Genomic DNA, 13,731 nt, shown 5'->3' with positions numbered 1-13,731 from the left:
CGTTGTAGCGCATATTTATTCAATGACATGTTCATAAAACAGTATATGYTTGATCACTTATTGTTTTTTTACATTTTAGGGGAAGCTGAGCTTCCCTTGCAGTCTTAGAGCAATCGCCTCTGTTTTAGAGATATAACAGTTTGATTAAAATTCAATGAATTTGACCCAATTTAATGTGTTCTTTTTTTGTTCTTCATAGAGTTCTCAAAGACTTACTACCACCAGTTTATTCATTAATTTCCTAATAAGTCATTTCCGTTCATTTTAAGATGGGCTTTAAAATCGAGCACCAAACATCTGCAAGCCAAATCAAAACAGCTGTTTGATCTGAAAACGAAATGTAATCCCACAAAACCTTTATCTTGACAAAGTCAATAACATTCAGGGTTCTTCTTCGACAGATGGAGGTGTAAGGGATTTCTGGCAAAAGGCCTGGGAATGAGACGCAAAGCTTTAGAAGGGTATACACAGCTGTCAGCTTTAGTGAGGAACATTAAATGTGCTCTGCTTCATTAACTTTACAGTGAAAGCTGCCTTTTTTCTCTCTCTTATTCAGGCTTTTGATTTGTCTCTAATTTGTCTAAGTCTCTAAACCACTAATCCAAACTTGTTTTCTTGTTTTGCAGTCTTGAGTAAAGCGACGGTTCAAACTTAAAGTTGTGTCCTTGAAATAATCTTAMTTTTCTTCATTTTGACCTCCCCTCTCAATAAACACTTGCAATTACAGTCAAGCAAACACACAAATGCTAACCGTGTCCTTACTGAATGCACCATGCAAACATGCACACCCCCAACGGAAGTGAATGGAGATTAACTTATTTTATTCTTGGATGTCTGTCAGAATGGGTTATGAATACAGATGGCAGTTGTAGCTGCACTGAAAGGCATCTCGACAACAGTTGAGCAGCTGTTCATTTGTCCTAAATGGAAACTACTTTGTGACACGTCCCTGCTGCCCCAAAGATTTTCTCTGACAGGGAACACACAATATAACAGCCCGTCACATTAAACCTCCTCAGACAGGACTATTTTGACAAGACTGCAACAGAGCAATTTGAAGTCTGTCTTCCAGAGTGTTTTACTTTTTCAGCAATATTTTATTTTAGTTTTCTTGGTGTTTTTTGGTTATTTTCTTTAACAGTTAAAAAAGTGTAAGGTAATCATTTGTTAAAACATGACAATAAATAACTGAAACATATTTTAAAATGCTGCTTTGCCTTCAGCCCATAATCTAAGAGATTTGAAACGTCATGACAAAAAAACAAAGCTGCATGATGGAGCTTTGCACTGTTTGTCTTCTTAAGCGCTTTGCAATGCTGTTCTAGTGCCTCCACTTTGTCATTGGGTTGTTTTCTTGGGAAGGCATGTGGAGCCAGAAATAAGAGGCAAACATGGATCAGACTGAAACTGAAAAAAAAGAAAAAACAACAATAACAACAACAAATTAAGACAAATCCTCCGAGTTAAACAAAATTCAAGAATAATTTTTAAAAGCTYCTTTATCTGTGTTTGAGCATTTTTATTTTTTTCTGGAAAAACAAAATGCAGATAGGCAGAAAGGCACAATTATATTTAGAATCACTTCCCACACAATCTTCTACACAATGACAACTTACTCTTCTGTCAAAAGCCCCCAAGCTCCTAATAGCCCCTCTTTATTTATTTGGCCCTAATCCTGCAGACAGTAAAGGTGTCTGGAGATTTAAAGAGCTTATCTGTCTGTTAATTTTCAGCTACTTCTGTGCAGCCTGTTTATGAAGGTAGATTTTGACTACATAATCTTACATGCAGGTTTGTTGCCTGTTTTAGAACATGAAAAATACCAAATCTCAAATCTTCTCAGAGGGTCTAAAAAGTTCAGGAATTATAAATAAGAAGCAAAAAAGCATCAGGTCCTCTGCAACCCAGGAAGGAAAAAGCGGGTAAAGAAAATGGATGCATAATGCTCATGTTGGATCAGTCGTCAGCTTCAAACACTGTTGGCCATCCGACCCTGTTAGACTGAGGAGTTGTGCTGGTATCTCAGGTTCTACTTTAAAATGGTTGTCCTCTTATTTGTCTGACAGATCAGCCTTTTTTGGCTACATCTTACCRATCACATTCCTGTCCTGTTYATTTTGGTGTTCCACATGGCTCTATTTTGGGGCATTTGTTATTTCTTTTTCACATGCTCCCTCTTGTTTCTATTTTGTCATCTTTTGAGGATATTTCCTATCATTTTAATGCTGATGATATCCAGTTGTACATCTCRYTTTCTCTTAACGAATCTACAAAAATGTGTATTTTAATAAAATGTATGGATTCAGTTAAGAGCTGCATGACTAAGAGTTGTCTTCAGTTAAATGAAGAAAAAACACAAGTTATCATCTTTGCACCAGAAGAAACAACTCCAGCAATAAAGCAGATCCTTGGGCCTCTAGACAGTCTGGCTAAATCTTCAGTTAGAAAACGTGGGATAACTGTTGACTCTGGTCTTACACTGGATCATCATGTCAAATATTTGGTTCATTCCTGTTTCTACCATCTATGAAATATAGCAAAGCTCGGCCCCATTGTGTCTCATTCAGAAATGGAAATCCTACTTCATGCTTTTGTTTCATCTTGTTTAGATTATTGTACTGGATCTTCTGAATTTTGTCATGTAACTCCATTGTAAATGCAACTTTATTGGCTCTTGGTTCATTATTGAGTGAAAATCATAATTTTGGTTTTGACTTGGCGAGCTCTGCATGGTCAGACACCACACTACATCGCTGAACTTACTCTCTCTTTGAGGTCTTGTGATAAAGACATGCTGTTCGTTCCCCACACAAAACTAAGGTGACAGAGCTTTTTGTTATGTGGCTCTAAGACTTTGGGACTCTCTTCCTCTGAATTTAAAATCAGCAGACTCTGTGGCCTCTTTTAAAGGCCAGCTCAAATCGTATCTTTTTAAATCTGTTTTAGTTTAAATCTGCTTTGTGTGTTTGTTGTTTGGGTTTGTTGAAGCACTTTGGGATTCCTACTGTATCTTGGAAACAAAAATAAAGTTTTGCTTGCTAAAAATTCAACAAGTGCTGCATTTAACATTCTGTTTTAGTTCTATTTTGAATATTTTGAGTAAAGATTCTTATTTGTGTACCTTCGTCCTTCCTGACACAACCTGGGTTTAAACCTGCGACCTCAAGATAACCAGACTATGGCACTGACCACCGAGCTACTGCAGCCTCTCTTTTCTGTGGTGATTTGATAAAACTAATTTGATAACACACTTATCAAATTAAAAGTAGTGAATAGCTGAAAAATTAAATAAAACTGCAAATTTGTGCAAATTGGTTTAATGAATTTTGTGGTCTAATAAGAAGAAAATATTCAGAGTGAAAATAAAAGCAGTTCTATATTTGCATAGTTATTTTCCCCCCATTACAATTTTACATTTGTCTTCRTCAAATAAAACAACCACACATGGAAAACAATCACAAACACACCTGTTTAAATGTTTTAACACCATACAAATTTTATGTTAGATTTCAGGTCAGGTCAGGTTGAGAATCACTCAATAAATGCTTGCATTTCAAATCAGAGGATGCAAAGCAAAGATTAATCCGTGAAACCCGTTAGCCATGCCCCAAAACCGAGCAGCAATGGCAGGGCCTGCTGGCCTGTGCTCGATCGGTGCAACACCCATCGGCACTAATGTCTTTATCAGGGAAACAGATAGATTGCAGGTAGGCATATTCTCCGGGTCATCACAGAGGAGAAACAGGAGGAAAACCAGAGAAGAAAATGCAGACAAAAATCCTGACAGGCGAAGAGTGATAGAGTGCAAAACTGAGTAAGGAAAAAATAATATAGGAACTGAGATGCCAGGAACTTTGAGTGACAGCAGCGATAAGGTCCATCATGGTCTTGTTATAAGGAGCAGGGGGAAATAGGATATAAGCCCAGTCAGACATGGCAGAGAATTAACAGAGCCAGGAAGGAGAGGAGATGAGACGAGCCGTGCAGAGCAGGGGAAGTGAAAGAAGCAGAGATCAGGGTTCTTGGTAGACAAGGAGGAATGAAATAACAAAAGAAGCCAGGAGACGTGAGGGGCGAAAGGTGCCTGGTGTTGGAGAAGATGGGAGTTTGTCAGCGTCTGCTCTGATGTGACATCAACTGGTGCAAAATTTAAACCACATCCACAAATTCCCCACTGCAGCCTGAGAAAGGATGTTTTATCAAAAAAAATCTCAGAGGTGTTGCAACGCAGACGTAAAAAATATTACAGTTAAACAGCTGTGACTTGCACATTTCTTTATTTGTGTAAATGTATTTATATGTTTGACCTTGTTTTAACTTTGAATCTTAAACATTTTTTATTTTATTTATTTTATGTTTAGCTTCCATTTTATTAAAAACGGCCCTTTAACCTTTCTATAAAAGTTAATAAAGTTTTACAAGGAAAATGGAAATAATAATAATCTGTTCATGGCTTTAAAATGCAAACAAAAAAGTTTAAAAAGGAAAAATAATGTCTTAAAATATTTCGTTTTTTCTTTGTCATCAACTAAACTTATTTATTCTGAAACGACAGCAACAACATTCCTTTTATTTTCCAGCAGAACCAGATTTTGGCTTCTAACAAACAAACAAACCTGTGTGTGTTTCCAACCATATGATGACCATTTTTAGACTACTTGTGGGGACCAACTGGTACTTATGGGAACCTAAGCCTATACCCCATTTGGGGAAATGCCATTGGTGGGATGGGGGCTGGGTTTAGGACCAAGGTATGAATTGAGTTTAGGTTAGGTTTAGGGTCAGGTAGGTACTTGTGGGGTTAGTTTTAGGGTAGGGGGTCAGGATTAGGCTGTATAAATTGATGGAAGTCAATGGAATGTCCCCATACAGATAGCTGGACACAGCTATGTGTGTGTACATGTATTTGCTACATTATGAGGACCATTTTCCAAACAAACAGCCTTGTGGGCATCCAGTGCTGCTTATGGGAGGGTTAGGACCAAGGTGTGAATTGAGTTTTGGTTAGGTTTAAGGTAAAACGTCAGGCTATTGAAATTAAAGTGACTAGAAGCCAATGCAAAGTCCCCACAAGGACAGAAAAAAAACCAATGTGTGTGTGTTGATATCATTTGAGTCAAGCTGGGCTTTGCTATATTAAATCTGACACTTAACATGCAAATCAAATTATCCTGTCACCTTCAGCTCTTAACAGGAGACACTTCATCCAATAACCAAATAAATATGCATTGATTTGCATGAAGAACAGTAAAAAAATGAACACTTGTCTTTAAGATGACATGATAATGAATCATATTACCAAAGATATAAAAATTGCACAAGAAAACAAAGGTTGTGCATGTCTGCAGTGTATATACATGCATGCACACTGGTCCTGATTATTAAAGTAGACTTTTAAAATCACACACATGCAATACTTTACTTTTTATGATGTTAACTTTTAACTATGAAAACTTAATGCACATTTGTTTTAAATCCATTTATGTATCATTTCAATAGCTTCAATGAGAAAAGATGAATTAAAAAGAAAAAAGGAAAGCAATCCCCCTGTGGCTCATTTAAGAAGCCATAAAGCTGGCTTTGCAGCAAAAAAAACTTTTTACAACATATGAATAGTATCTTCCTGCACAGATCTGTGGCAGGTAAGTCTCAGAAGAAAAAGAAAAAAAAAGAAAAAGTGAAAAGAGGCTCCCTGCATTGGGATTATATTTGCTGAGCCCAAAGAAAATGTCAACTGTTAAAACTCAACAACGCTGGACTTAATGAAAAACAACAGGAAAGAACTTGTTTTTCATGCCGTTGTGTTTTTTTTTTGTCAGTCTCAATGCAAAGTTAAACTATGTCAGATCCGTTTTGTACACATATTTTAAAATTCATTATTCTCTCTTTGTTTGACTTCTTTTCATAAGCTGGTAGATGAACTTTAAAAGCTTCAATCTGCTCTGTGGGAGCTGGTGCTTTCTAACATTCACAACTTGAGATTCTCCTGAACAGTGAGGATTTTGGATTGTTCCACAAAAGAACAGAATGTTTAGTTGAATAATTTATCTGGTAAAAGCCTCGGCGCTGCTTCTGACACAGACCCAGCGGTAACGTACCCTCACAAGCACAGTCACAACATGATGGCGGTCATCGGAGGGGTCAAAGAAAATTCATGGGCAGGTTGAAGGTGGTCGAGGAGAGTGGGCGTTAGTGGATTTATGTAGGAGCTTAACGTCTTCAAACACTTGTTTTATAAAAGCGCCATTCCTCCACGCTGTTAAACGGATCTGTTCCCTGTGAGAAATGAGAACATTAACACGGACACGGTGCACTCTGCAAGGCCCCGGTGAGCCCCCTGAGCTGTAACATTTCACATCTGAGCTGCACTCCTTACAAGCTCCCACGACGCCTCAATGCATCATAGGAGGGCTGTAGGGGAGGGCTGTTGGGGCAAAGTGCCATGTGTCACAACACTTGACAACGGCTGTGGGCGTTTCTATTAAAAAAACACACAACTCGGTGTTACAACGGCACCTTAGGGTGTGCGGAGGGTCTTTACACGGTCTCATTCTTTCTTCCTGTCTCCTCACCTCCAGCAGTGAGATGAAGGGATTAAGAAGGACAACAAAACAGCCAAAGTAGCAACTTTTGATGAATTCTTTATTGGGTGGTGCAAACTGACACTCTGTGGCATTTTAGTTGTTAGTGTACGCTATATTTCATAGCACACCTTACAGGCATCAGTTTTGTCTGTTAGCATTTCAGTTACCTAAAGGATGTGCTGACTGGATAACAATAAATAAATAAATAAATAAATAAATAAATAAATAAATACTTTTACTTGCTTTTTGTCTTGGTTTTGCACATGTCAATGCCTTAACGCAGTTTAGACTTTTTAACAAACGGATAAAAACGTGGCTAATTCTAAGATTTTACACGTCAATAAACGCAGATCTGTTTAAAAGTATTAGGAGACCTTATATTTCTTTATAAGTTGCTTCTATGGCTACATTCACACTGCAGGTCTTAAATGCTCGATTTGATTATTTTTGTAAAAGTCAGATAATTTTGTGTGGACGTTCACGTTATATTTATTAAAAACCTTCATCAGAATCCAGTGTGAACTCTTGACGGCACTGATGCGGCTCGCATGCCCAGAGGATGACGTGACGCCACATTCAGCTAGCTGTTCAGTGTTTACAGAAGTATGTCAGTTTTATTCATAAAGATCTTTTAAAAACACCTAAAGCATGCACCAAAGTGCTGCACAGTAATCAACAAAAATCACAAAACCACTAAAAGGATTAATACATTTTAACCAATATAAGTAAAAACTGATACAATGTCAGGGCTTACTGTGATGTCCGTAAGTGTTTGACGATTGTAGATGAGTTAAGCACTGACAATATAACAGCACAAATGAAATAGCAAATCAACAAGAAAATAAATAAAACGTGACAGAGGGCGTGCCAAATACACTGGTGCCAATTTGACTCCTAAATCTCAGTATACAACTCGTTAGCATGTCGTATCTGAAGTTTTTGTGCAACCAGAGCAGATTAAATGCTTGTTTAATCACCGTTTACTTTTTGAGCCGTCCTCTTGCTGGCTGCTCCAGTGCAGCAAATTATTCACTGAACAAGAGCAACATGCTGGAAGTAAAAAACCAAACCAGTAACTTTAGTATCAATTCGGTCCAAGACAGACATTACAATCATATATTCTGTAGATTCTCAGTCATCCAGGACATGGAAAAAAAAAAAAGATAAAGCAACTAGACTTCTGTTCTGTCACTAAAGACGTAGAATTACAAGATTTAAATGGCACAAGGATATCGATACACTCACCCCCACCTCACTGAAGTCAAATGAAATGCAACATGAGTGTTCAGACTGCAGTCACTTTAAAAAACATTAGCTATGTATCAGATTTATTACTGCATACTGAACATGCCTGGGATGGATATGAAAAAAAATCAGATTTATTACGTTCAGACTGTCAGGGGTAAATCCGATTTTGGGTCACTTTTCCCTGTAAACATAGTTTTAGTTAACTGGTCTGATCATTTTTGAATGGCTGTTTTGTCAATAGTTATAAAAAAGTAACTTATCAGCTGTGACATCAATCAAAGACAAGGGAATTAATAAAAAGGTAAATGTCAACCTACAAGTCAGGCAGACAGACTGGTTCCAGTTTTATAATAGCTTATTTTAGGCTCATAAAACAACTCTTTCTCACAAAGGTCATACTTTTTTTTTTTGCAATACTACATAAGTAAAATTTTTAAAAAAGTCCACTTTTTCCATATTTTTTCTTTTGTTGTCTTTTTTGACAAAAACAAGATTAAAAGTTAACTAAAAAGTTAAAATAATGAATATGACTTGGATCAAATAAAACATGACAGATCTCTCAGGTCCTTTTTCAGGTCTACAGATTTTTTTTTTCTTGTCTAGATCCCTCAGATATTTCAAGGTCACACTGTTCATCATAAATCACTGAATGACACATAGTCAAACTCTGAATGTGTCAAACAAGAGCTCAGACTATATGAAATCTAGGACAAACTAAAAGTAGGGCATTATTAGGAGACTTTTCTTTCATGATTTTGTTAACATCTTCTGGGGAACCAGGAATTTACTTCAACAAACATACAATAGTAAGAGTGTTGACTTCTAAAAACACTTAACACACTTTACAACTGAAGTCTGAATACAATAGATGATAAAAATAGATTAATAAAATTCACTTTGAGCTGGTTAAAACAAATATTTAGAACAGATTTACGCATCTTTAGAAGATCCTTAATGTTTTCTGATCAAAACTTATGTAAGTTCCCATTAGATGATGTTTACTGCTTATTCAAACTTCAAAAACGTGACTCATCCTCCTTGCCTTGATGTTGTTTTAAATTTTTAGTTTGTCTTTTGATCAAAGAATCCTGTCCTTACTTTCTTTGCTTTTTCTTTGATCTCGTTTCAGTTCCTGTCAATAAAATTTAGCAGTTTCATGTCTTAAAAAGCACAGATTTACTGATGAGCAAGAAATGTGAGGCACCTTCAAGAAGATCAATACTGATGGAAAAAACCAGAAAGAACTATCAATAATAAATAATATCTATACCAGTATGTCTATAACTTCATATCTCAACATTAACAGTTTAACATGTGCAGTATTTGTACAGAACCATCATCCAGACATGTTTTCAGTGCCAATTAATCACCTCTTCTAATCTGAGGATTGCACTGATTTGTGTTCTCCTGCCAAGTGCCGCAACAGAAAAAGAGAAGAGAATTATATTTAATGCAGGCTAATATTGTACAGCCCTTTCCATAGGAAGCTGGATGTGTTGTGTGTGTTGTGGGTGGCCAAGCGTGAGGTCCAGGTTTATTGCTGGCTTCTAGGAGATGGATATATTCAGGAAAAAGGCCTAGGTATTTTTGGTAGCCACAGCATCTGTGTGTGAAAGAAAAGCTCTGACATCACATTTATTGATGAAGGGGGAAGAAATAGACCAGCGTTTGCTCATCGTACCCTATAAGTTCAGAGTTTAGGCTATTCCGTGCTGAATAACTGCCCCCACATTTCTCCCACATTAAAACAATGTTTGAAAAGGAGCTGCACCAAGACTCATAAAATAAAATAAAAAAAATTGCATCAGTGCAATACACCACACACACATGCATTTGTTCATCTGTCCTTATAGGGACTTTGCATTGACTTCCATACATTTACCACTCATTTCTATAGCCTAACCCTGACCCTTTACCCTAATCCTAACCCACTCAGTACATGACCTAAAACCTATCCTATACTCAATTTCCCACTTTGGTCCGAAACTGAGCCCATGACCCACCAACAGTATTTCCTCCAATGGGAACCGGGCGTTTGTCCCTATAAGCAACAGTGAGTCCTCAGCAAGTTTTGCGAACTGAGGAAATGGTCAAAAGTTGTCGTCACCAGGTGGCAAAAAAATTTAAAAAAATTAAAAAGAAGGTGTGCATGCACACACTCACACATATGTTTGTTTTTCTATCTCATGGGGACTTTAAATTGACTTCCAGTAATTTACCAGCCATTTCTATAGCCTAATCCTGACCCCTTACCCTAAACCTGGTATCAGGACACTTATGGTGCGTTCACACCGAACGCGATTTCAGCTTCAAAATCGCAGCCAACGCTGAAGTTTGAAGCTTGTGCACTTTGAGGTCAGACACAGGTCAGCTCTTGAAGCGCTTCACGGCAGAGCCTCCCCGCCCCTCCCTCCTCTGTCGGGCTCTGTTTAATGTCAGACGAGGAAGTGGCTTTGCTTTATTTACAGAGAGCAAGAGCGTGTCACGTTTATCAGATAATTAATTCATAATTAATTCACCAGATAATTCAGAGTAGAGGCTCACAGCTCGCTTTCAGGACTATTTTTCCAGTCTGATGTGTCGCTGCCACGCATTGGTGCTGATCAGGACACCAACTGCAGGTACTCATTTCAGCTAAAGAGCTCCTCTCCATCTGTTTCAGGTTAGTGGACATCATTCAGTAAACTGTCCCGTTGGGAAATATGTCTCCCAACGTCACACAGTGGAGTCTCTCTGATTGGTTGACGCGGCGCGTCGAGCTGCAAAAGTTCAGATTTTCTAACTTCAGCGATTTGCGCCTCAGCGCGTCGAACGCTCAGATCGTTCAAATTGTTCAAATCGCGCTGCTCTAATCGCGCTTGAGGCGCCGCAGCTCTTCCCGACGTTGCTTGAAGCGCGTCCACCATAGACTTTGTATGTAAACCTGCTGCTCCTGATGCTGAAATCGCGTTCGGTGTGAACGCACCATTACGCCCACAGTATACTGCTCCCCAGGACACTTACCCTGGGGAGCAGTGGGTCCTCACCAGGCTGTGTGGACCGAGAAAATGGTCAAACATCATCCCCACTAGGTAGCAAACACACACACACACACACACACACACACACACACACACGCACGGGTTTGAAAGAGGTGGGTGCAGTACACATGACCTACAAGACAATGTTAATTTTAAACTAAATGAGTAAAATATTGCGAAATATTGTGCGTGGCACAGTGGCTCAGTTGGTAGAGCTGATGCCTCTCAGGAAGAAGGTTGCTGGTTCAAATCCCAGTCCAGGGAACTTTCTGGGTAGAGTTTGCATGTTCTCTCCGTGCATGCGTGGGTTCTCTCCGGGTACTCCGGCTTCCTCCCACAGACCAAAAACAAGCCTGTTAGTTTAATTGATAACTCTAAATTGTCCCTAAGTGTGAGTGGTTGTTTGTCTCTGTGTGTGTCCCTGTGATGGACTTGCAACTTGTCCAGGGTGTACCCCGCCCCTCGCACTGTGACTACTGGATATGAACACCAGTGACCCACATGACCCTGAAAGGAATAAGCGTGTACATAAGATGGATGGATGGAATAAAATATTACACTATGCCTTAAATTTAAATTTATTTCTGTTTTTATTTCTATCCACCAGGTGTGATTTGTTTTTCAGGCTGTTTCTGGGACATTTAGTGTCTGCTAAAAATAAATTAAATAAAAAATTGAAAATTGAACATCAAAGTACCTACTTTTTAAATGTCTTTTTTGTTACGATCTTTCAGAAAACTTTACCTATTGTTAATTTATTTCCTTGTTTTTAAAAAACACACTGTAATATAATTAGTAGGTTCAAAAGCTTACTAATTAAGTTGAGTGATATGCCAGAAGAGTGAAGACAGTTTAATTGCATTTAACTGATATAAGAAATTGTTAAATGTGTATTTTAGGTTGTTTATACAACAAATTAGGTTCAAATTGACTATGTTTTAGACAAAAAACAAAAAAAAAGTTTTGACAAAATGCACCACTGGGACACCGTAATCCTATTATTTTGTTAGAATTCCTTATTACCAGAAGACATGGACTGAAATGTGCTGTTTGCTCTGTTGATGTATCCTAAGTCCTTGAATAAATACAGTTTGTCCAGTAAGTCTGACCTTTTTCTTCCCTGGAGGGGTAAACAAAATGTTTTTTTACACACTGTCTGTGGAAGCTGCATGAGAATGACAAGAGGATTTATTAGAAGACACAGTATTCGGCACAAGTTGAGAGGAAAAGAACAGAGGCGATGCATCTTACCAGCGGATATGTGAACTCAGGGGCATGGTCGTTCTTATCTGTGATAGTAATGGTAGCTGTTGCTGTTCCTGTTAGGCCCACCTCGCTTCCTGCCATGTCCTTGGCCACAATCTCCAACTCGTATGTTGTGGTCGGGAGTGTCTGGAGAGTAAACATACGTAGGTGCAGAGTTAGAAACACAAACATGTACAAGTACTCATCTGAACAATTAAAAAAAAGTGCATCTATGCAGACACACACTTAATGAAAGGAAATGTTAAACGTTTGCAAATCTTTTTGGATATTGTGAAAAACAAAAATATAATTAGATTAATAAATGGATGTTTGATGAGTTCACTGCTTGAAACAAAGAAAAACTCATCCTCACACAGATTTACACATTTTCAGGTTCTGTATGACAGAACCTGAAAATGTGTTTGTCTCAAAATTCTACTAAATAACTGAGGTCACTGTTAACTGACAGAATAGGGGTAAAAACATAAAAACCAACTTCCCTGTAACTTTGTACCATTATTTTCATTTAACAGTCAACAAAACATTTTTAAGAACACCTGCCAAAGGGAAAAGTCAGTTATACAATGCATTTTAAATTCAAGAACAAAGAGTGAAGTTAAAAAAATAAATGGAAAAAGAAAAGAAAAATAAGTCGATCAGATCAGAGTGTAACCAAACTCATCCATTTTAAAGATTTCACAGAGCTGTTCCTCCTGCTCAGTGCTCCAGAATAACAAAGATCAAGGTTAGGAGGTTCTGTTTGAAACTCAGAGTTTTCCTTTTTTCACAAACTGTGAAATTATGTCTCCAGCTGTGAGGATTGTACTACATGTCCTGTCAGCACTCTTATGAATCTCAACTCAAATGAACCTCAGAGTGCTGCTGCTGGTTTTCTTACTTGTTGTTTCTCAGTACAGACTCAGGACATTATTAGTTTTTTCAACCAGACATGTTTTCATGCAAACTTGGTCCCAAAAAGGCAGGAAGTGCAGTTTCAAAAGACATTGCATTCAATTTACATCAGCATATCAGCTTTTGTGCTCACATTCATAAAATTATTTGTCTTTGGTATTTAATTTTTATTGTACAATACTTTTAGATAATGAGGCATGCACTTTTTGTTTGTTGTGCTTTGACATCAACTGAAGCTGGAGTCGCATCTTCACTCGAAAACAAAAAAGTTAAATTTGCAAGAACATGTAGCAAAAGACCAGTTGTGTGCGCTGCAACCTTTTCTCATATGGACTCTGGGCTTGAATATTTCAGGAAAGACTCCTGGAGGAGGTGAATAAATCAGTTTGACTTGACCATTGGAGCCACTCTGAGAATGAAGTAGGGGATTGTCAGAGTAATTCCTGCTGATTGATTAATGATATGAGCTGATGGTGTTTAGCAGGGACTGACGATAAAAATCTCTTTACACTTGGTTATAATGCCTTACAACTCAACCAGGAGCTGTTTGCTTCTGAAAATTAAAATTTCAAAATTTAAGCTAAATGTGCACAAGACCTATGGCCCCAGCCCTTAATAACTGAGATGAATGGAGATGACCATGAGTTTATACAGCCTGGGTTTGATCGTTTTTTCATTTTTTACATACTTCTATGAAATAAGCCTCATATACTATATATATA

At 37.9% G+C, this 13,731-nt stretch overlaps 1 protein-coding gene across 1 annotated transcript in view; it reads right to left on the bottom strand.

Moving 5' to 3' along the window:
* cdh13 (cadherin 13, H-cadherin (heart)) overlaps nucleotides 1-13,731 on the bottom strand; it is a 325,369-nt gene that overhangs the window by 70,814 nt on the left and 240,824 nt on the right. Inside the window, exon 9 of the mRNA XM_014034245.1 lies at nucleotides 12,104-12,244. Within this exon, the coding sequence (XP_013889699.1) occupies nucleotides 12,104-12,244 (141 nt within the window). The remainder of the gene's footprint in view (nucleotides 1-12,103; nucleotides 12,245-13,731) is intronic.

This window comes from Austrofundulus limnaeus, unplaced genomic scaffold (assembly GCF_001266775.1).
Source record: "Austrofundulus limnaeus strain Quisiro unplaced genomic scaffold, Austrofundulus_limnaeus-1.0 Scaffold7, whole genome shotgun sequence".
Lineage (NCBI taxonomy): Eukaryota > Metazoa > Chordata > Actinopteri > Cyprinodontiformes > Rivulidae > Austrofundulus > Austrofundulus limnaeus.
Note: the sequence above shows the minus strand (reverse complement) of the source record. Positions and strands in the feature narration are given on the sequence as shown.